The 22795-nt window shown below is 47.1% G+C and overlaps 1 protein-coding gene across 2 annotated transcripts; it reads left to right on the forward strand.

Annotated features, from left to right (window-relative positions):
* Positions 1-1057: 1057 nt before the first annotated feature.
* LOC135902381 (uncharacterized) lies at positions 1058-22146 on the forward strand. 2 transcript variants are annotated; one of them, XM_070539757.1, is made up of 4 exons: positions 1058-1221; positions 3416-3807; positions 6759-6887; positions 22080-22146. In XM_070539757.1, exons 1-4 carry the CDS (start codon positions 1207-1209, stop codon positions 22135-22137), a joined length of 594 nt encoding a protein of 197 aa, XP_070395858.1. In that variant the 5' UTR covers positions 1058-1206; the 3' UTR covers positions 22138-22146. The 2 variants fall into 2 exon arrangements, with proteins under 2 accessions (XP_070395858.1, XP_065288463.1); XM_065432391.2 differs by lacking the exon at positions 22080-22146 and having other exon boundaries at positions 6759-6995.
* Positions 22147-22795: the final 649 nt, after the last annotated feature.

Consider the following 22795-nt stretch of genomic DNA (forward strand, 5'->3'; position numbering starts at 1 on the left):
TAGTTTTCTTTGACTGACATTCGGTATGCGCCACTGGATGTGTGTCCATTTTCGGTCCATCCTTCAGAATGGAAGGAAGGAAGGAAGGAAGGAAGGAAGGAAGGAAGGAAGGAAGGAAGGAAGGAAATCAACTTTATTCGAGGTCCTGCAGGCCACGAGAGCTTTGGGCTCTCATGGAGTGGGCGTCTCCCACGACGGAACCGGGTGCGTACCACTGGGTACCAGAATGGGTATCCTGGTGCGTACCAGAATGGGTGCGTACCACTGTGACGCCAGAGGAGCAAAATCCTTAAATGTAGCAAGATACGTGTCGTACTTCTCTGTGCATACACTTGCCATCACCATTCTTCTCATCGACCCATTGATCTTAACCCTTTCCTTCACGCAGGAATTTTCCTTCATAAAAATTGGCGCAATCGCTTACTTCTGAAAATTCCGTACCTCAATCTCTTAACTTATGCTACCCTGGAATCGGTTCGAGGATTCTTCAATATTCAGCCGTTTACGCGCAAGAATTCTTTCCGCGTATTCTGTGTTCCGTATGTTCGATGACCTCTGACTTGTTCCAAGGCCCACCAGAGATCACAGAGGTCACGTTTGGTTAGTGAGGTGAGCAGATGACGGGCTTGCAACATAACTGACACACCTCGCGGACCCTCCTACCAACACCGCAACTCCCCTGCTTAATAAAATTTGAAAATACGAACGCATACTCGTGGCAAGCTTGCAGAGAGGTGTACGGTCTATAGCTAACAGATGCAAATGAGCAGTGAATGTGATTGAAACAAAGCCACGCTCACTTCCCACAAGCTTTGTTGGTTCGTTTTATCCAGGTAACAAAAGGACGAGAGTTTTGTGAAGAAAGGAGCAACGCGCAAGCGAAGCGTTTAAACCAGAAGTAGCTTTGAATTCGAGTTTCCTCTTGCACGAAGAAAGGCAGAAAACGAGAAACGGGGAGCAGCGAAGCGAAGGCGACGTTACGCGCCATCGATGCAGTGCGCTCCTTCTCCTCGCCGGAGCCAGTCTCGGTTAAGAACGACGCGGAGAGTCGGCGAAGCCGTCAGCCGCGGCACCCACGCACGTGGAAACCCGGGGCTGCCGTATAAAAGAAAGGCCACTGCAGAGGCCCTCTTTAGCCACTTCACAGCCAGTTCGTAGCTCGGCCGCGTAGACACCCGACGCACAGTGGCCCACCTGGCAGAAGCTATGACGATGGTTCAGGTAATTCAGTTTGTCTCCAATTCCTTTTCGGCCGAGCTGCGGTAGTCCTCCATGATGAGTCAGATATAGTTCTACGTGTCCACTTAAAATAACCCATTCCTTTCTGCGTACCGGCGCGTGGGCATTGTAAAGTGGATGTCTGCTATAAAAATAAATTGAGGAAATAAACGAATAAACCGAAAGGGTAAAGCTTATTAGTTTTTCGCGAATATATAGACAACACCGAACAATGTGAGCTGACAATACTGACACCTCCCATTTGCTAGGCTCAACGACGCAACTTATACGTATCCATGAAACTTTTTTTACCCTCCTTATGACTACTTCGCTGCATAATAGGTTACAGATTGGTTGCCGCAACGCGACATTTTAGAAAGCAGTTACCTTCCGTTTAGACTTCCGTGTTAACAGCTCAAGACGGCGGCACCATGGAAGGCTCGATTCAAGTCGGCTGTAAAAGGAAAGTAAGTGCTCGCACGCATTCTATTCGTCAGGAGTTTCATATAAGACACCGAGCACGCGTGCAGCTCAAAAACGGTGAGAGGTTGGTACATGGCATCTATATATAATTTTGCAACGGCTGAGTAATAGGTTATAGCTCCTTCAGCGTTGTCCTGAAGTTTTAAGCATATCGTGAGTTATTTTTACATCGTGCGCCAGCCGTCAAACACACTAATTTTAGGACGTGACGAAACATCATTCGGCTATACTGTGCTAGTGTACTAGAATATTGTAGTGTACTATAATTTGAGTAAGTCAGCGTAAGCGAAATGTTTGTATGTAAGGCAACCTGCGCCAGTATGCGGACTCGTGGTACCTTCAAAATGCTTTATAAATACCCTGATAAAATCTTGTCGCACTTGACGTTTTAATTAGTACCACTAATATAGCAAGAATTAAGCTATAGACAGACTGTGGGGCTACAGGATTGAACTTGTGTGACACAGCTAAGCAACAGCTACCACCACAGACGAAAGAGGCGTCCACAGCTCCAGAAACTGCGGGGGTGCTCAGGTTCTGAGAGGAAATTCACAAACGAACCTCCGTGGCTCCATGCCAGACTATTCTCTGGCACGGAGCGACGGAGGTTCGTTTGTGAATTCCCTCTGATAACCTAGCAGCCCACGCAGTTTCTGGAGCTGTGGCATAAGTTTTGATTTAACTTTGTTTCCTTAAGCGTCCTTACCGATGGGCATTGCTTAAGGGGAGGGAATTAAATAGAAGATAATTCATGAAAATGATTACACCATGACTGCGTCAATGATGGCGGATGGACTGGAGATTGGTGATAGCGGCGAGGGAAGGCCGTTGCAATCGATAGCTGACGAAAAGTGACAGTATATACAGGCACGAGGGTGAGCGAAATTGGGAGAACGATCTATGCAAAGCGACATGGGCGCTGGTGGCAAATAAGGGGCGTGGTTTAAGGGATATTTGAAAGACGTATGAAATAACTACAGGCTTGCAAATACGACGTAAATAGGCTCGTAATTTCAATTGTTTCAGTTGTGCGTTATTCTATTGGTGCGACAGGAACATCGACAAATGAAGTACTGAGGAGGATACAACCAAGGCGTCAAATTTCAAATAATGACCTATAGGGAAGAGAGGAAGCCACGCAAGCACAGTTGGGGGGTAACTTTACTTTGTCGTAATAAAAAAAAAAGTGCTTGAATGTTGCGCAATCGGGTGGCGCGATGTTCTCATGCCGGGTGCAGTGTTATACTGTCCAACACTAATGCCGGTTTAGAAGAGAGAGATAGAAAAATAAACATTTTATTGGATCGATCCTGGTCACTGTGGATTGTGGGAGCCTCCAGTCCAGGCCTTCACCGTGCGCCTCAGTGCGCCGCAGATAACGACCGCAAGGCATAGCCACAGGTATAGCTTTGGTCATTGTATGAGGTTGCAGCGGCTGACTCTCACTAGTGGGCAGCGCCAAAAAGTATTGAGAGAACGCGGGGTATTCGCTACAGGGGCGGCTCAGTGCTAGTGGTGCGCTTCCATCGAGCACGCCACGGTTATAAGGTGCACATGGGCTACGGTCAGGAGAGTGCCGGTTAGGGCATGGCTGGTGAGGAGGCGTTGTTGCCGAGCGAGACCGGGATTCAGCTTGGGGAACCTCCAGCTTGGGGGTCTGGAGGTTCTACGCCTTGCTATCTGCTGTTGCTGATGTCGTCATTGCTGGTGCCAGGCGCTGGCGTTGGTCGTGACTCTGGGCGCTGTCCACAGCAGCGTCGGCCAGAGAAGCAAGGCCAGAGTGCTGCTCGCAGCGAACGACTGGAAGGGCGAGGCCGTCGTGACGCAGTCCATACGAGTGGCCTCGGACTCAAAGAAAGAAGCGGCCGTCACCAAGCGTCACGAGGCGCCCGCGTCCAAGCGGTACGCGAGCTCGTCAGAAGCCGCCAACTTCGTCCACCCGGGAGCAGTACTACGGCGGCCTGCGGCTTCGGGCGTCACGTACGTGGCTGAGCCGACCGGGGTCCAGGCGGTGTCGACGGCGGTCGCACTTAAGACGGAACCTTCGGCGGCAGCGACTGGCCATGGTGGCGGCCACGGCGGGGGACACGGAGGAGGATACTTCCAGTGAGTTCACGTTGATTATGACTCATTAACTGCGCCTTTAAACAAGTCGGAGAAAACGACTGACTCCTGCGAGCAAAAGAGGCCGGAAGGAGGGCCGTCGCTCAGGCTTATCACATTTTTTGCAAGCTTCCGGGCACTCTCTCTCGCAGGTTTCTCATTCGGCGTTGCACTTAAAGTGGTTATCGGTTTTTCGTTATGATGTCGGCGTTTACTGTAGCGGCGCTTGGATTTGTCAGTGTAATCATCAACCGGAATTCTGCACGTTCAAAGATGCGTTCAGACAGCTGGAATTAAATTTATGACTTTGAGATTACGTAGGATACGTATAATGTTTGCGCAGGCGCACTGGCGCAGAAAAAGACGTTGATTTGAATATAAGCTGTATAGGCTTGAATTTGTCGCAGAAATAATTGGAAGTTGTGATATATGAAAGATTGTATACTTATTTGTACTGTTATTGCTTTTGTTGTCTTGTACTCTTGGAGTGTATCACACGATCTTCGGAGGTGGACATTTGCTATTTTTGCTATACTGCTCAACGACCCCACATAGTGCTGGTGTCTCCCACTTGCACTTCATTTTGCGCCTTGCCCAATACAAGGAGCGTGGTAGAAGAACTCACAGATGTTGGCTTGCGGAGAGACGCGCCCCACTTACACATTGGCGACAATCGCAGCAAGAACAGATAAAACACCCATATTATAGTAATTAAATGCCGAAACACACAGGAAGTATTAAAGTGCGATACCAAAGAGTATGTAAAGTTACTAACATGTTTGTTCGGCCAGATAAGCTTTCCAATCAAATACAAATATTTGAATATTCGAATATCAAATCAGATGGCGAATATTTTCTCATTCCTTAAAAAAAAATTGAAGTGCACGAGTTGCGTGGAGTTTGTTAGAAAAAAAAAGAAGAAGAGAAAAGGGGGCATGCATATATACATTATTTGATACAATACATGTAATGTCGTTCAGAACTGCACGTTCGGTCAATCGAACAGTATGTAAATGACAAACAACTGAAATGTGATCGTATATGCTGCACCATCGCAACGACCGCAATAAAACACAGGAACAGCACGTCAAGTGGCGCAATATACGATGCTATAAATTTGTTGAAACAACATGTAATACCGGAGCACCACATGTCGTTTTAAATAGATGCGAACATGCTGACTTTGCTGAAATATTGAATTGAATTGAATTTGCATTTATTTTCAGGAAACACCAACAAACGCAATGCTGCGGCTGACCAGGTAAAAAAAAAAAGCTGTTTAGGATAGCTTGAGTAGACCTGGTCACAGCAACACTGAGCAGCAGACGGAGGATTGGCGAAGCATGCAGAACAATACGACATCACGCAATACAATTAAACAAGAATGTTTCATCCGGCAGGTTCCTGAAGTTATATATGCAAAGCAATAATAAATTGCTTTGCCTAACTCGAGAACACAAATTTGTAAACTGCCCAAAGCGAGGCATCCTTATTTAATAGCTGAAGATTACTGAGCAGAAATTAGCTATACTCATGCGTTCGCTCACCAAATGGTGCATCACCGCATCAGAATAATTTGGAACAGTCATCACCTGCTTTTGTAGACTGCAATAAGTATGGTTATTCGAACAAAAACGAATATTCTGTCACTTCGAATAATGAATTCTCGAATCAAATACGAACAGAATAGCAAAAACTATCCGACTCGTATTCGAAATGTCGAATTGCGCACACTCTAACTTAGTAACGTCTTGCTAAACAAAATATATAAAAAGACAAGCAGATCAAGAAATAAACAAATTTGTAATGCTCAATGACCCGCCATCCAAAATGGTGACGACTGCACGTTCTTTAAACGCAACATGATGGTTTTCAGCATCCTGCTGTTCATGCTGTCTCGATTTAATGCCAAGTTTCTGCTCCTCGTTTTGCTGCAATGCTAGATGTTAAAGCGAACTCCAACCGAATGTAATAAGATTGATTTGGTAGATACATAAATAAGTTCTACATATTTTCATGTTTGGTCAATGCTGACTAACCAAAATGTGATGGAGCACAGTTCCTGTCACACTTGCAGAGGCAATTACCATCGTTTTATTACAGTAACACTGTACGGAAATAGGACACTAACGCGGCACTTCACAGGAACCGCAATAATCTGGGTGTTACAGAAATTCCGTGCGATCTGTTTATGCCGCAGTAACTATAGACAGAAATCCATGGAAACCATTTAGTATATATGGGAATACTCGCCTAAAGCGAATTACGACAGCTTAGGTGTGCTCCTAGAGAGAGAGAGAAAGCTAAGGTTGTGCGAGGTTCGATTAGTTTTTGTTACGAGCTAAGAGGGCTTTATAGAATTCACATCTTGCACATCACTATTTTCCCAATCATTCAAACAATAACATGTATCCACCTTGCCTCCAGAATACTCAGACATGTGCTTGGACACTTATACGGAATGCATTACCACCACCAGCCTGAAGGCTCTCTATACTGTATAGCACTGCAAGAAATATTTGCGCCCATTGGGGCTTATCGTGTCCTCATACAACAGTCGAAACTGCGTGTTTCCTTTCTCTAAGGCTGCGTGTCCGGTACTTTCAGGTCACGAAAGGCATGCGTGTGTCAGCGCGTCATGGTGTGTCAGCGCGTCATGGCGTGACAGGAAGGAAAGACACGCAACGATTATTGTCAAGTTGGAGACGAGATAAGCCCCAAAGAGTGTAAAAGTTTTTTTAGCGTGTATACAGCTGCCGCAACCTTGTGTCACTGCGTAAATGCAGAGTCGGCAATCAATAACAGTTACGTGTACGTCAGGCTAAAACATTTTCGTTGTCACTGCTGCAGGTGAAAGGTCCTGCAGCGAAACGAATTCTTTCGCATCCTTTCCGCCCATTTGCGGCAGACATGTTGTCGGTGTGGGTGGCGCCAATTCTCGCACCCGCCCGCAGGTACGCTCGTGTTCCCGGCTACAACACGTACGAGTTCGGCTACCGCAAGGGCAATCCGCACCACTTCCAGGAGCGCCACGAGACGCGCCACGGACCCCACTTTCGCACTAAGCAGCGCTGGGGAGACAAGTACGGCGGATACGGCGAGCACTACTGGGAGTACAACCACGCGCCCAAGTATCACTGAATGGGAAAGAGGCCGTGCAATGGCTGTCATTTCACACCAGCCAGCGTTTTCACTGCACAAGGAGGAACCTGTTGTTATGACAGGAACCTTATATATATATATATATATATATATATATATATATATATATATATATATATATATATATATATATATATATATAAATTAAGGCGACAGAAGCATATCGCATTTGCGCATACGCTGCGTGGAATTTTGTAAATGCGTCATTATTTATGTGTATGCACATCTAGCCGTATATATGCGAGGCTACTCGTGAGCGACTTTCTGTACAATGAAGGGAAAGCTACGGAGACAAGGCAAGCGAAAATATAAGAGCGCTCTGGAAAAAAGTCCCATGTTCTCAACCGGGTCATAATTAAGTTGGGCAAGAGAAAATATTGACACCTTATATACAACATCAGAACAAGACAAAGTACGCGTTATATTTACCTTCTTTTTCTGCTTTTATCTTCCTCTACGTTTGGACAAATGCGAAACCCTCGCACGTGAAAATTGCGCTGATTCAAGTATCGGCTTCAAGAAACCAAAATAGCCGTCAAACGCTGCCGGGGTATTATTCTGAACATCGTCGAATTCCTTCAAGTTGCCACATTCTGTAATGGCGGCATCTTGAGCCAATCAGGGAGGCCGCAGCAGCCATCTGGACCAATCAGAGCTGACAAGATGGCGAATTCGGCATAATGGCGGAGTTCGAGGATGTCTAGAATAAGTACCCTCGGACTATTTGGCACAGTAGCGCAAGCATGTGGATATGCTCCGCACTTCTAGTTTTTCCCTTATTGCCACAGACAATCATTCACTTAATCAGTTTTGGGAGACATCCCGCGCTTACACACGATGCGGTAAGCTTAAAAGGTCATACGATAAGCTTCCGCTACATTAATCTTAATGGGGATATAGGGGTTTCGTAGGCGAAACTGCAATGTCTGGGAACATTTAATGGACGACACATAATGTGTTTCGCGTGCTGGTAATCGCATCATGAAGTAGTTTTGGCACCTTATATTTCAACTAGGCATGTCAATAGTACCTGACGAAGATATTAACACTGACATGCGTAACAATTATTTGCACTTTACCAGTTTCCCAGGTTCACCAGACATGAAAGTTGCTTTCACTTTTCCCTCGTATAGCTGAGCAACGAGTGCAAATAATTCGCGCGTTTGTGAGTTGAAAAGGCATGGGAAGGAAAACGTCAGCAAAATTGGGAGGAGGCGGGCAGGGGGGGGGGGGGGGGGTGAGGAGATGGCAGCGATTGATATCTACAGCTTCTGAGAGATCATGATAAGCCATTGGTGTTTGTTTAATTGACGTAAGGTACGAATTTGGAACTGAGTAAGAGATTCCCTATTCGAAATTTTGTTGTTAATTACCGCTGAACCTAAATTTGCTTGGCACAGACATTTGCGAAAACACAAAACAAATTATGATTGAGGAAAATTCCTTGAAAAATCCATTCCTAGGAGACTTTCCTAGGTGTGCGTGTTTTGGCACTGACTATTATATATATGCAACCTGCGTCGAAGCTCACTGCGGATGAATTTGGATGCCGAGGCGAATGGTGAAATTTCGCTTTGGCAGCGCTGTATCAATCCAAACTGACATTATCATTTTAACGTGAAATAATTTTTGTGAAAGGTTTAGATCGTCGGTGCGAGCTGTCATCAAATTGCAGCCATCAATTAGTCTGTCACGACTGTATGCGCGTCATTGTGTTTGCTGTTTTATTTGTTTCACTGCATTATGTCGTTGTACTTGCCCGTTCAATAAAAAAGAAGATAAATATCGACCACGCACTCATGAAAGCTTCTTATCATTATTTCGTTAATTGCTGGAAGGCTAATGCTGAGCGTATACCTGTATGCTGTGCTCGGTTGCTGGTTTTCTTCTGGTGCTGCAGTTTTCTCTGTTCACAATATTTTCGTGCATCAGTAACAGGCAACGACGTTTGTGCTGAACCCGGAAGTCTTCTACTCTGCTGGGAGATCCTCCCCGCGGAGCTTGCCATGGAAGATATGGTCTTGGACGCGTCTGGCGATCAGCATAGACCGCCTGCGGCTCGGAAGCGGCTCAGTTCGGCAGTAGGATCCGACGCTACTGATTCCGAGCTTTCTGACTCAAGATCGGAAGATTCGGATGGTTTCATACCTGTCAAACACCGCCGCCCACGACGGACGTCTCCGGCGTCGTCCTCAAGTGAAGGGACTATCATATACAGCACCATCAAGACTACGACTGTAGCTTTCATTCCCATCGACGCGATGGTAAGCCTGAATGCTATCTCTCGACAGAAACTTAATGATTTCTTCTTCAAACTTGCCCCTGGACTAATCCAAGAGGTTCGCGTGAACCCATGGAAAAATGTCATTGCCGTTGACACGACTGATGATAAGATGGTGCAAACACTACTTGGTTTGTCTGAAATCTGTGGGGTCCACACGCGTCCCTACATACCACAGGGTACAAATATAGTGGCTGGTGTCGTATCTGACGTGGACTTGGATCTAAATGACGACGTTTTTAAGAACATGATCGTTTGCACGCCACCATGCAAAATAATTAGCGTCCGCAGGCTGGGCACGTCAAAGTGCGTGAAGATACTTTTCGCCTCTGGAAAGCTGCCTAGTCATATAAAGGCTGGACTTGTGCGCTACCCTGTTCGACCTTTCATACCTCGGCCTTTGCAATGCCATAAATGTTTCAAGATTGGTCATGTTCAGGGCTTTTGCACCAGAGATCTGGTCTGTGCCAAATGCGGTGGGAATCACCATGTAGATTCCTGTGTCAGTCAGGCATATCGGTGCCCTAACTGTAATGGTGAACATTTGGCAACGGATAAAGGATGTCCCTCATTGAAGAATGAACTAAAGGCACTAAAAGAGAAAGCCATAAAGAAGGCAGCAGGAGATGAGAGCTCCCGTCGCCGTAGTGCTGCCCCAGCGACTGGAAAAGCAGCGCGTTCAAAGAGTGACAAAGAAACAACACATCAGAAAGTAGGGGGGCGGACCTTTTGCCTCTCAGACACATCGTGGCCAGCGCTTCCATCGAAACCGCCGGAACAAGTATCTACAAAGACTTCGACCACAGTAGAAAGCACTGCAAACACAGTACCTAAACCGGTATCAGCCAACGACGATGTACAACTTGTCAATGTTCTAAAGATGCTTGTCAACGTCATCAGATCTCTAATCGCCGGTCGCCAGACACCAGCAGCGTCAGCAGCAGAGCAACTTTTGGAGGCACTCGTTCCTGTCCTCGACGGCCTTCGCTAGACGTTTTACCGGAAATAATTCTAACAGTTGTCAGCAGCCTCGCCCCTTTGTGCTGCAATGGAATGTCAGGTCGATGCGACCGCGGCACGCTGATTTAGCCCTTCGACTAGTCGCTATGAAGACTCCTCCGGACGTTATAGCGCTTCAGGAAACTAACGTAAGGAAAGACGAATATCGATTGCCAGGCTTCGTGGGTGCCCACAGTAACACTCGATGCGCGGAACCAGCTTGTGGCTCTTTCCAGTGTGTGGAGGCGGCGCATACGCGCAATGCTTCAAAAGCATCAGTGTACGTTCGTGCTGACTTGGACTTCGCGGTTATTGACACAGACGGCCTCTGTGACGATGAGTTTGAGTGTGTAGCTGTTACTGTGAGCCTCAGAGGTGTGTGTACGACGGTGGCAAGCATATACAACAGGCCTACACGTTCTTCCGATACCTCGCTACTTGAGGGCTTAGTGTCTCGGTGTGGTGCATCATTTGTGTTATGCGGAGACTTTAATGCCCACCATCCACGATGGTGTAGCCGTCCCCAAGACAATCGTGGGGAAGAGATTAACGAGTTCATTATCAAGAACGATCTACAAATACTGAATGACGGTTCACCTACATTTATTGGTAGAGGAAAGGAGCATTCCACTATAGACCTTGCGATAACAACGAGAGATGTGTGCTTAGCCTGGTCATGTGAACCCGACCCGTGGGGCTCAGATCACCTACCCATTTGGTTAACACCAACACATACTGCGGGTCGCCAGGATGTCGTTTATACGGTTACTAACTGGGACAAGTTCCGACAGCTCATCTCAGAGGCACCATCTCAAGACAGCCTATTTGAATTTATGAGTGAGTGCTTACAAAAAGCTACAGTACAACGAAGACGGCATATCGGCAAACCAAACCCCGATCTCAAGCTTTTGCGGCTCCGCGCATGTCGACGGCGCGCTTATAGACGGGCACAGCGCTCTAAACGACGCACCGACTGGACTATGTACAATCGCCTTGATGCAGCCATACGGCGGCATACAAAACAGCTTCGTCGCAAGAGCTGGGAAGCTTTGTGTAGTTCGTTGCATACTGGAAGTGGTTTTGGAAATGTATGGCGCATACTGAAGGCTCTCCGCACTCCTGAAATCTGCAAGAATCCAACGGCTACATTGAGCATAGCGACTGGCCAGTCACCAAAGGTAATAGCAGAGGCATTTGCAGACATTTTCGTCTCACCTGCATCCAGAGACACCACAATTAGCGATATTCCTTCTTTGACAACTCACAGCACCGTAACCGCTTCCTACAGTCCAGCTTGCCAGATGGACGAGGCAGATTTCACTCTTGAGGAGCTGCGACACGCGCTGAGCCTCTCCAAACGCCGCACTGCTCCAGGCGCAGATGGTGTGACGTACCAAGCATTGCGGAACGTTGATAAGAGTTTCCATGACCGTATATTGGACGAGTACAATGAAGTATGGAGAACCGGTGTAATCCCTGCTGAGTGGAAATCGTCCGTTGTAATACCAATTTTAAAGCCCGGGCGTCCGGCAAGACACCTCAAGTCCTACCGACCAATATCCCTAACTTCAAACATCGTCAAGTTAATGGAGCGAATGGTCTTGTTTCGCTTAGATGTCAGGCTAGAGGAGCTGAATTTTTTCCCTGATGTCATGAGTGGCTTTCGTCGCCGCCGTTCGGCTCTGGACAGCATATCAGACCTTGTCTCAGCACTCGAATTTGCTAAAGAAAACAAGCATTCCGCCTACATGCTCTTCCTTGACATACAGCAAGCTTTCGATTCAGTTCCGCATAAGGCGATTATTTTCGCACTTGCAATTGCGGGAATTTCGGGTCGTCTACTCCAGTTTGTGCATAATTTTCTATCGGAGCGCCGCATGAAAGTGCGTGCCGGAGGAGTAACCAGTGAATGCCGAAATGTGAAGTGCGGTGTTCCACAGGGCAGCGTATTATCGCCACTTTTGTTTAACGCGGTACTCGCCGCGCTTCCAAGTCGTTTGCCTCGAGACACTGACTTCCCTGTGAGCATAGCTGTCTACGCAGATGATATTGCTCTGTGGATAAGCGGCCCTTCGCACCTTGGTCCGCGGCTTCGTGCAAGCTTGCAAAGAGCTCTCAACGCTACTTCGGAGTACTTGGGTGAAGTTGGCCTGCTCATATCACCTGCTAAGTCGGCTGCAATAGCATATCACCCTAAACAACGCGCTCGTCGAACAATGAGCCGACTGTATCTTGACGAAACGCCTATAAACTGGGTGCGACAACACCGTTATTTGGGGTTAATTGTGGATGATCGCATCTCTTGGCGTCCTGCCGTTAAATCTGTACGCCGCAAATCGCACTCCCTTCTTAAGTATGTGGCCGCCTTGACTGCTCGAGGTGCTGGTTGCGACCAAACAACGGCTCTTCAGGTGTACCAGTCATCTGTACTCTCAGGCATACTGTACGCATTACCACTTTTGAACATACCACCTAGTTTGATGGCCCAACTGGAGCGAGATCATCGCGTTGCCCTTCGACTAATGCTTGGCTTACCTCGTGAGGCGCAGTATATTGCATTACTTACTGAAGCGCATCAGTTACCCCTGAGGCTGCAAGCAGATCAGAGAGCTCTATATCATATTGAGCGTCTGCACCGCGCATCGAATGGTCAAGCGCTCCTTGATCGTCTGATTCACCGCCCATTATCTCGCATGGGAAAAATGGCGGCATTATTTATGGATATCACTACCATTTCTGATCATGCTGCTTCAGATACGTCTCCGCCTCCAAAAGGTATCACGACACATGTATTCCCCATTTTCCTCACAATCCCTGGCATGCACAAGAAGTCTGATATGGCTGTTTCGGCAATATTCCAATTGGCTCAATCACACTTGTTCGAAAAGTTTCCAGATCATCTTCAAGTTTTCACAGATGCATCTGTACACAACGACGGTCAAGGCGCCTCTGCAGCTTTTTACTGCCCTTCAACTCAAGTACGACGTATCTTTCAGATACCTCATCCAACTTCGTCAACAACTGCGGAACTAGCAGCGATTAATGTTGCATTGAAATACGTGCTAGAGGAGTTAATTACATCAAAGGTCGTCATCTTTACGGACTCTCGTGCTGCCCTTAGCAGGTTACAACCCAGTGAGCTTGATTGTCCACTTGTGCGCAGTATTAATGACTCTGCGAGCAAAATTACATCACGTGGGGTATCTCTCGTTGCTCAATGGATACCTTCACACGTAGGAATCACCGGAAATGAAGAGGCTGATCGGCTCGCTTCAAGTTGCGTCCATAACAACTGTGACTGCCCAGAAATTTTGTGCAAGCTTGATGACGCTCGTCTGCTGATTCGTCGCCACCTACTCAAGCAGCATCCAGATCAGCGCGTCGCAAATGGAACGTTCCCACCCCGTGTTCGTGGTCGAGGCTTGCCTCGTCGCGCTAGAGCACAACTGCTCAAGCTAAGGGTTGGTTGCGTGAACGTGCACGAACGTTTATACAGACAAGGGCGTGCGGAAAGTCCATTGTGTACGTCTTGTGGCTGTTACGAGACACTTCAGCACCTTATACTTGAGTGTCCCGCTTTCAGTGCGCAGCGCATGTCGCTAGTGAGAAACTATCATCTCCTTGGCCTGCGGTGTGCGACACTCGAGGAATGTTTATACCCCAGTGGCTGTGCATCTAAACGTGATCAGGCCCATCGCGCCCTACTAACCTTTATAGAAGTAACTAACTTAGGTTCACGTTTGTAGCATGAACATTGAACATTGAACATTCTGTAGTAGCGTGACCTTCAGTGACCGGCCCTACTGTGTGTGATCTGTACTGTGTTCTAAGGCTTCTTCCTTCGAAGATGGGACGTGGCGGGTTCAAACACCTTATAGTGTATATTGTGAACCGACTAACGGTGAAACGGTGTTTACGTGCAGCTTTACTTGGCGTCTCATCGTGGAGAACACAATTAGCCGCATAGCGAACTAGCCATGGATGTGGTTGATAATTGTGGAGGCTGTTTGACGCGGCGTCACTTTAATTCCGGATGCTGAGTTCTACTTCAGTCTTTAGATTTGTCCTGTTGCAGTGTCCTGTTGCTCTCCTTTCCTCTTTCCGTTTTCCTCCCCTCCTTCCTATCCTCTATTTCTGTGTTGCTGTCACCTCCCTTCAGAAGAGTAGGCAGGCGTTGTGCCCCTTCCGGTGGCAGTTGCCAGCCTGCCCCTCGCTTTCCCTTTCCTAATACCTGTGTATATGTGTATATGTGTTCAAAACAAATAATAATAATAATATACCCAAGTATTGCATGATGCATTCCCATACAATCAGCTCCATGGGACTCTTCGCAAAGCCACATTCACAGCGCGAGCTAATGGCATGAAACGGTTCATTAGCCTTCAGACATAACTTAGAGCGAAGTAACCATTTCGCTATACAATTTACATGTGCATGGCGCTCTCCGTATCAGCATGCTGAACGACATTTTCCCCCAGCGATTTTCTTACCAAGGGTCATCATTTGTTCTATTGAGCTCACGCTAAAGACCCCGAGAATGTTCATCATAGCCATTTCGCTTCTATAACTAGAGCAGCTCCTAAGCTGTGCCTGAGAAAACAAATATTTGCCTTGGCTCAAACAGCAAGGTCTCGCACCCCGTGCCCCCTTGGCGAGCCCCCTGCTCCCTGAACACTTCCATTCATGCAACCGGTTCCTAGGCTTTGAAGATTGCGATTCTCCTGTGTGCTTATAGATGGCAGCACTTGGCGCAGAAACGAACATGGTGCTCGTTTTGGCGCGCGAGGAATAAAGGACGGGCAGAGAAGCCGGTTTCTTATAGGACGTAAGAAAGTAAACAGGGCAAGTTGTTGCCTGCCTCTGTTTTCCTGTATGTTTACTTCTTCACTTCTGTTACCTGCGTTGCCGGTCAGGAAGCAACACGACCGGAACGGACCCAAAACACTGAGGAATAATCGAGCTCGACCCGGAAATACCGGATGATATGCGTGACTCCGTGTTTCGTGCTTGTTTGTCCTTGTTTTGATTCGGTATGACGTCGGTGCTTTCCCTGCCTCGCCGCGATAGTGATATCGTATGCTGTTGTTTTGTGCGTGTTCAACAAATAGTTGCTTTCCTTCCGTTCTCCTAACGTAGGTTCGATTTTGGAGACGACTTTTGTTTCAGAGTTGGATGTTATTACGTCTGGTCGCGTTTGAACACGGACGACCGGCTCGTAAGGCAACGTATGCGACCAGCGCATGATGTCTGGTTGTGGCATATACAGGTACAACGCTATGATACGTCTGGATTTATACCTTCCATTTCACAATATTTTTTTCTTTGTTCTCGGAGGAATTTTTGCCTTATCTACTATGAATTTGGTTTGTGAGCTTCTTGAGGCTATCTACGAACCGAAATCTTTTCGAAACTATCGCTTCAGAAAAGAAAAATTCAAGCTGAACGCATCTGACGTGCCTTTGGCACCTTGAGTGAAAAAAAAAGAAAAAGAAAAATAGAGGGCCTGGTCAGAATATCTAGAGATTTTGCATATGTCATTTACTTTTGTCTTTTAGTCGGCAATGTTTCAAACAGGAACCTTAATTTTATACATGCTTCACGTCGCTGATGATGCCAGTACAGAGAAAAGCATCAAGCAAGCAAGAAAGAAAGAAAGAAAGAGAGAGAGAAATGAAATGACATTGTCTATTCTTGCTCAAAAAACTTCCTCTCCATTAGAAAGCGTATTCATCGTACCATGGCTGATATGCCATGCAGGATGCATATAAGCAACACAAAGCAAACGGAAATATAAAACTTTGTCTCCTGATTAGTATTCACACTGCACAACAGGAGATAACATTTAACGCACTAATTTGTAAAGCTCTTTATCAGGCTGTAAGCAGCCTGTTGAAGGCTGCTTGTTGTATCACCTTACATGTATAAGATTTCCCACAATCTGAAAAGAATTGGACAACGGGCGAATGCAACCGCCGTGTTCTCGGCCCCGACGAAACCTGCCACATTGTGCAAGATAGGAAACGCTGACAACCACAAAGTGCGAGGATGCATGGTCAGGCATCAGAAACCTTACGTCACTTGCGATGACGGTGTCGTGTCCCGAATGTCCTTGTCATGCGGGAACCACTATGTAGGGCAAAGTGGCAGGCGCTTGAACGAGCACCTCGCTATGCTCGCAATGCTCGCAATATCAGGTACGGGCGAGGGGGGACACTTGCTCATCACATCCTCTCCTGCGAGTCAAAAACGTGCAAGCCGTTCCTTAATAAATGTGTTGTCATAGGAAGGAGCAAAGATAGGGCAACTCGAGAAATCGTTGAAGCTGAAACAATAAACAGAGCAAGACGCACATGTGTGAGCACACCTTCTATTTTCCTCTTCGATAAAGAGCTAGATTTTCTGAGACTCTGGTACCGGTTGCACAAGTGATAGGTTCTTCTTCGGGCGTATAAAAGTGATGTATCTGAATTTTACCGTCCCGTCCTCTGCGCGCTATTCATTGCTATCCAAATTATGCGCCAACAAACCCCAAAAGCTACGCTGCTGCAAGCAACCCAGGGCAAATTGAAATATTAAAAAACAAAACAAAAGAACAAATAAAGAAATGAAAAAAGCAAGGGAGCAAGAAAGAAAGAAAGAAAGAAGATAATGATAGCCAGCTGAATGTATTTCTTTTTTTTTGCAGGTAGTCTTGTTCCTAATAATCTCATCTGGCATTTTCTTTCGCCTACACTAAGGCGATACCACGCGATCGCAGAGCGCGCGTACGCATGTAAAGAAGCGGCATTTACGACCGCTCCGTCCGCGATTGGATCAGCGAAAAGCCGCGTTACGTAAACGTTAGAAGTAAAACGTTTTTGCCTTTGCAGGCAGCTTGAGTATTCACGCTTTTCTTATTCCCTGATTCTACCTTGAAAAAGGCGCGCGGTACAAAAATAAATAAAGACCGTGAAATGCAGCTCCCCAGCAACGTAGCGTGTTGCGTAACACTCACAGCGTATGTAAAACACGTGCCCTTTAAAGTAGGCAGCGCGCTGTGCTCGTACAGCGATGGGGAAATTGGGACTTGAAGTTCGGTGCTAGTTGTAAGCTGCAACTGCGGTCCTTTCGGCACGTTAACGTCATATGGATGTTGACTGAGAAAGAATCTCAATAAGAAAACGAGAAATATGGAAGAGAAGAAGGCGCCGCAAAATAAAAGGGCACAGTCTTTGAAGCCGGTTATCTTGTTTTTGTATCCACCTATCGGACGCAGCTGAACAGAAGACTTAAGCGGGATGAAGTATCAAAGGAAATAGTGAGGAGAAGTTTGATCGGCTATTTGGGGGCCTCGGAAAGCGGCTCGCCAGAAGAAAAAAAACAAACAAAACAACAATATATGCGCGTGTGTGCGTCTCAAGACAACCAAGAAGGTTCTTTGAGTTGAAGCGTGTAAAGTTGAGAGGGGAAGGAGGAGAGGAAGTGCTGGTAGAGAAGAAGGCGCACTTGCAGAGTGAGAATAAAACCCCCGAAGTGTCGCCTTCTGCATCGGAGCATAGAAGATCGCATACACATATACTTGGCCGTAAAATACAAGCTAGAAGAAGAAGAAGAAGGAGAACGTCCTTCGCTCCTGCCCGAGTTGCCTAAAACAAGAGTGCAGTAGCGTGGGTTCCAGGTTGATTCTTCGCCCAACTTCCTACATCGAGCGGAATCTGCATTTTCCGCGGCAGTGCCAGAGCTGCTCCTCTCGCTTCCGACGCCTTGCTGTTCTGGGCGAACGCGTTTCGCCAGAACGAGATTCACCCAGATTCTGCTCTTGTTGCTGTGCCCCCGGTTTTCTCTCTGCCTCCAGCAGCACATGCGCGGAAGGATCAGGGTTGTCTTCTTTGTGCCCACGTGCGTGTATTTGTATGTTTGCAGGCACACGTGCATATGCAAACGACAAGCGTTGCGCCCGCCATCTGCTCTTCTCGGCGCGGATATATGCAGCCCTTTCGGGATGAGAAGTCGGTGACGAGAGTGCATTAAAAAAGAAGAAGAAGAACAAGAGGAAGAAGCACCGAGGAAGCAGCCTGTATGGCTTGCACGCCATAAGGTTGGCCAGTTCTTGCGGACGTCACCGCCGTGCCTGTTCTTTGCGAGAATCAGGTGTCGAGGTAAAGCCTGTGGCATTCAGGGTATCGGGTAGCGAGGCGCGTTATATTAATGTTACTTGTATGCAAGTGTTGTTTTATGTCACTTTGGCAACTAAAAAAGTTTCACGTGTAGCCTTCATTACTTCTACTTTTTGTGTGTGCGTTCGTGCCACCTTGGACGTACGAACAATTGGATCATCATAACTCGCTGGTACAGTGACCCCAAAAATCGGTTTATTCGACGCATCACTGATGTGAAGAAGTTCATGACATGATCGCCCACCTAACTTCTGTCCTTGTCTATGCATATACAAGATTTATAAGAATCGCGAACCCAAGCAATAAGTGCTCGATGCTTGACACTCCATAAAACCAGCCTCCTCATATCCTACACCGTTGACTCTATATTTTACTTCTTGTGACGCCGTCCGTTATATGTCTCAGAGAGCTCCTGCATACGCGTGTCTGGATAACCTACTAACATTTTCACTCATGCGCTAATTCTCTTGGCTTGTGCCCTCTTGCGAAATTTGCACACACAAATTTTCAGTAATGTGCACACTGCCCTCCCTGCAAAAATAAATGGCTCAACATACACATGTACTACCTTTACGCTCACATTGCAATATAATTAAGAGCGCTGTGCCCTGGGTCTGTCAGAAACGTAACAGCCCAGAGTATGCCTGTACCGGCGTCGACAAGCTACGGTATCTTACTGCATTATTATCTGCGTTTAAAAAGGCGTTGGCGCATTTAGACGGTACCGATCATTCTGGCTTTCTTAAATTTTTTGTTATTTGACAGACGCGCTTAAAACTACGCAAACATTAAAAGCAGATATAAAATGTATATATGGAGACGCATTAATATCGTCTTTTTTTTTTTTTAGAAACCAGCAAAATTGAAGAGTCGCCAAATCTGATTATCGCACCGTTAACACCTTCTTAAAGATTTGTCTCTGCTATGATTGTGGTTCACACTGCACGACAGGGGATAAAATCCTGCGTACTAAATCGCAAAAAATATTTGTCAGGCCGCTGTAAGGAGCGCGTCTGTGCGCGGGCACCGGGTAGTGCATACGCGCTCTGCAGACGATGCGGCGTGACACGCGCAGCCGAAGACGCCGCTTGCACAGCGCCCGGGTCAGAGGCCCATTAAAGCGGCTGCCGGTGGCGATGTCGGTGCGCCGAGCGCGCGGACGCCTTCCTGATGTTTCGGCAATCGCGCGCACTTGCGGCCAAGCGCATAACACGACCTCGCGCTGACGCTCCCTCGCGCCGCACACGTACGAACACGCACAGGCACATTCGCTTAACCCAATTTCGGCGTCTGCACCGCGGCCCTGGAAACGGAAGTGGAAACGGAAGGGGGAGAGGCCCCCGCCGTCTTCGGCCGCGGTGGTCAGCCGCATCGTCGGTCTGCGCTGTAGTACGTCGACAGATGCTACGTGACACAGGGCACGGGCCAGACGGTGCGCGGTTGGGGCGAAGCACGTTATCGGGAGGAGGGGATCATCTTTAAATTATGGGGTTTTACGGGCCAAAACCACTTTCTGATTATGAGGCACGCCGTAGTGGAGGACTCCGGAGATTTCGACCACCCGGGGTTCTTTAACGTGCACCTAAATCTAAGTACACGGGTGTTTTCGCATTTGGCCACCATCGAAACGCGGCCGCCGTGGCCGGGATCATCTTTAAGCACACCGGAATTTTCCAAAATACCCAGTTGTAGATAACATAGTTCTAGTCCTTGAGCTGGAATATTCAGAAAGGCGAACGTTGCTTTAACGAGAAATCAGAACACATATTCAACTAAATAAAAAACTCACTAATTGCCTTCTGAATTAATTGATTTACGGCACATATTACAATTTACGAATTGAAGCCGGTGAGTTTGCAAGACGTGTCCGCTTGGAGCGAACTTCCAGAATGGCACCAGTTTGGAGATAGGCGCCCCTAAACTTGCCGTAAAAATGCATCGTTGTTCCGCTGTATTTATTTAACAAAACGAATTTTCATGCATTGAAGCGCAAAAATAACCTGAACGTTCCTGTATTTCGTCCCACCTTTGAGAAATAATATCCCGAAACGGGTGTTATCCTGGACATCAATTTCAAGTGAATACGTCTTGCAAACTCACCGGCTACAATTCGTAGATTGCAATACGTGCCATATATACTTAGAAAGTTAATTAGCCATTTTTGTTAATTATTTGAAGAAGTGTTTCGAAGCCTCGTGCTAGTAATGCCAGTCTCCTCGGATAATCCAGCTCAAGGACAAGAATTATGCTAAATGCCACAGGCAATTAAAAAGAAATTCCGGAAAACTTGAAAATTACCACTCAGTATAATCATGCGCAGCATCACAGGGAATATTGAAGTGAATTGGGCAGCATGGAATAAAGCACGTGAGAACAACGGAACATCGAGACATCCAAAACAGACAGGAATGATTTTAGCGTTTTTCAAGACAATGCCATCTTTGGAGACTTCTGATCGACTGTGGGTTCAGGAGATCTGGGAATCTGGCAACGTTCGTCTCGTCAATTTAGGCAATTCGAGTCTTTACGGTGTACGTAGGACAACGAAAAAAGCCTCGAAATGAAGCTTGAAACAAGAAAGATGCACCGCGTTAACGTAGAGTTATGTACGGAACAACACTAATGAGTAATTAGTGCAAACACGTGGTAGTTAAACCAAAGCGGACTTGTTCAAACTGCGCCCGCCTAGAACCGTAACTGGAATGTTGTCTTTACTAAGCAAAATATATGGGTCGATCCAGGAAATAGTTCAGTCTAAACGTGTGGGCTGATCCCGAAGGAACTGCGGTCTAAACAGGAAGCCACATTGTACACTAATGCACCCAAGAAGTCATTGTCTGTCTTCGATGTCAAGCACTGCAGACTCGCCTTTTTCGTCTGCTAGTGACTGAGCAATGTGACCGCGCGTGTGTCAGTGCACCTTCGGTGGGTTTATATAGGGAGTCACAATGGTATTCTTAAATGAAGTGTTTCGCGGAGGATGATAACTTGCGCTACATCTTTGTCGCACGTGTTTCATGCGCCATGCGGGATTTCATTTGCGATTGCATGCCGATTATTGTGCCGCCATATCTCTATGGCTGCATGCACCTGTGTATGCATTTCACAATCTGTAGTATGCATATATGTATGACGAGCGTCAAGCGAACGAATAAATAGTTGCTAGCTCGCAAGTTCCGCTTCCTGTTTACGTGTCAGTGCACCGGTGTTCGTCACCTAAGCAGACCAACTTACACTCTAAACTCGTGACTTTCTCTATGGTAAACCAACTGTATCGTGCCTTTAAGGCTTGAGTTCATCCCATGGTTGCATAGACCAATGGTTTGAACACAATTCAAGGGTATTCATAACTATTTTATAATGACCACTGTTGAATGTAAGAGCACGGTACAGATGGTATAGAAATGGCAGATGCAGGTGAAAAAAAAGTACTCTTAGAAAAAAGAACCGAAGAAAACTATGGTAGAATACGAAGGGACGAAAGCTAGGCCTTTTCTGGCCCGAAGGGCCTTACATGCATCGGAGTACGTATGAAATCACATGCAAATGATGACGAAATAAAACGGGACTACGGGGCGCTCATTAATGTTGCAGGAGGACTTAGCCGAGTAAAGTCAGTCGCCGGTTTCCCGAGCTGGGTTTATCTTTACTCGACATAATTATTGGTCATCACGCAGGTACCTAAGTGTCAAGCATCACGCAAGGAAGCTCCGAAGAGGCGCAAAACCTGCCTAGTGATCCGTGACGTCTACAGCCTCAGGGTATGGAGGTAGTATCTATTGTATGTAGAACGTGTAAAAGGTGTGCTCTAAATGTGAATGACGTTCGTGCGTTTAGCTTCGTCGCAAGAAGCTTTCTGGCAGTTTTTGTTTTGCCTCGCTTTTTCTCTTTGTCCTTCTTTCTATATGTTCTGTCTCGCCATCCTTTCGTTCTCGAACGCGCGCTCGGTTGTAATAAAGCATTGCGCTCGTGGTCGCCGCGTGCCGGACTCACGCATGGCTCGCGATTAGCGCTGCGCACGCGTTACATCAGACGTGCAATGCGCGTGTGCCAGTCGACCGTCGATGTTGGCCGGACGTGACGCACGTGCCAGGGCGACCCCCCCCCCCCCCCCCCCTGGCTTCCCGATGCAGGTGGCTCCTACGCACTCCGTGGGTCTTCCGGGATCAGTGGGGTCTGCACGAGCATCGCCGACCAGGATGATGCGATTCGGTGCAGAAAGTAGCGAATGTGGCCCAGAATTATGCACCGTTGCAGAAGTCGGGTCGATAATACGAAGAAGCAGGAGCCAGGACGGTCAGGGAAACGCGTATGAGCGAGAAGGCAAATATGCGTGCTTGCACTCTAGCCATTAGGAGTAATAAGTGGGCCTTCATTTACAGTGATTCGAAAA

Source organism: Dermacentor albipictus, chromosome 5 (assembly GCF_038994185.2).
Source record: "Dermacentor albipictus isolate Rhodes 1998 colony chromosome 5, USDA_Dalb.pri_finalv2, whole genome shotgun sequence".
Lineage (NCBI taxonomy): Eukaryota > Metazoa > Arthropoda > Arachnida > Ixodida > Ixodidae > Dermacentor > Dermacentor albipictus.

Excerpts from the sequence above, each read along its gene's own strand:
- LOC135902381 (XM_070539757.1), top strand. Across the intron at positions 3,808-6,758 it reads CACGGAGGAGGATACTTCCA|GTACGCTCGTGTTCCCGGCT; the intron begins GTGAGTTCACGT and ends ACCCGCCCGCAG. Across the intron at positions 6,888-22,079 it reads AAGCAGCGCTGGGGAGACAA|GTACCTAAGTGTCAAGCATC; the intron begins GTACGGCGGATA and ends GTCATCACGCAG.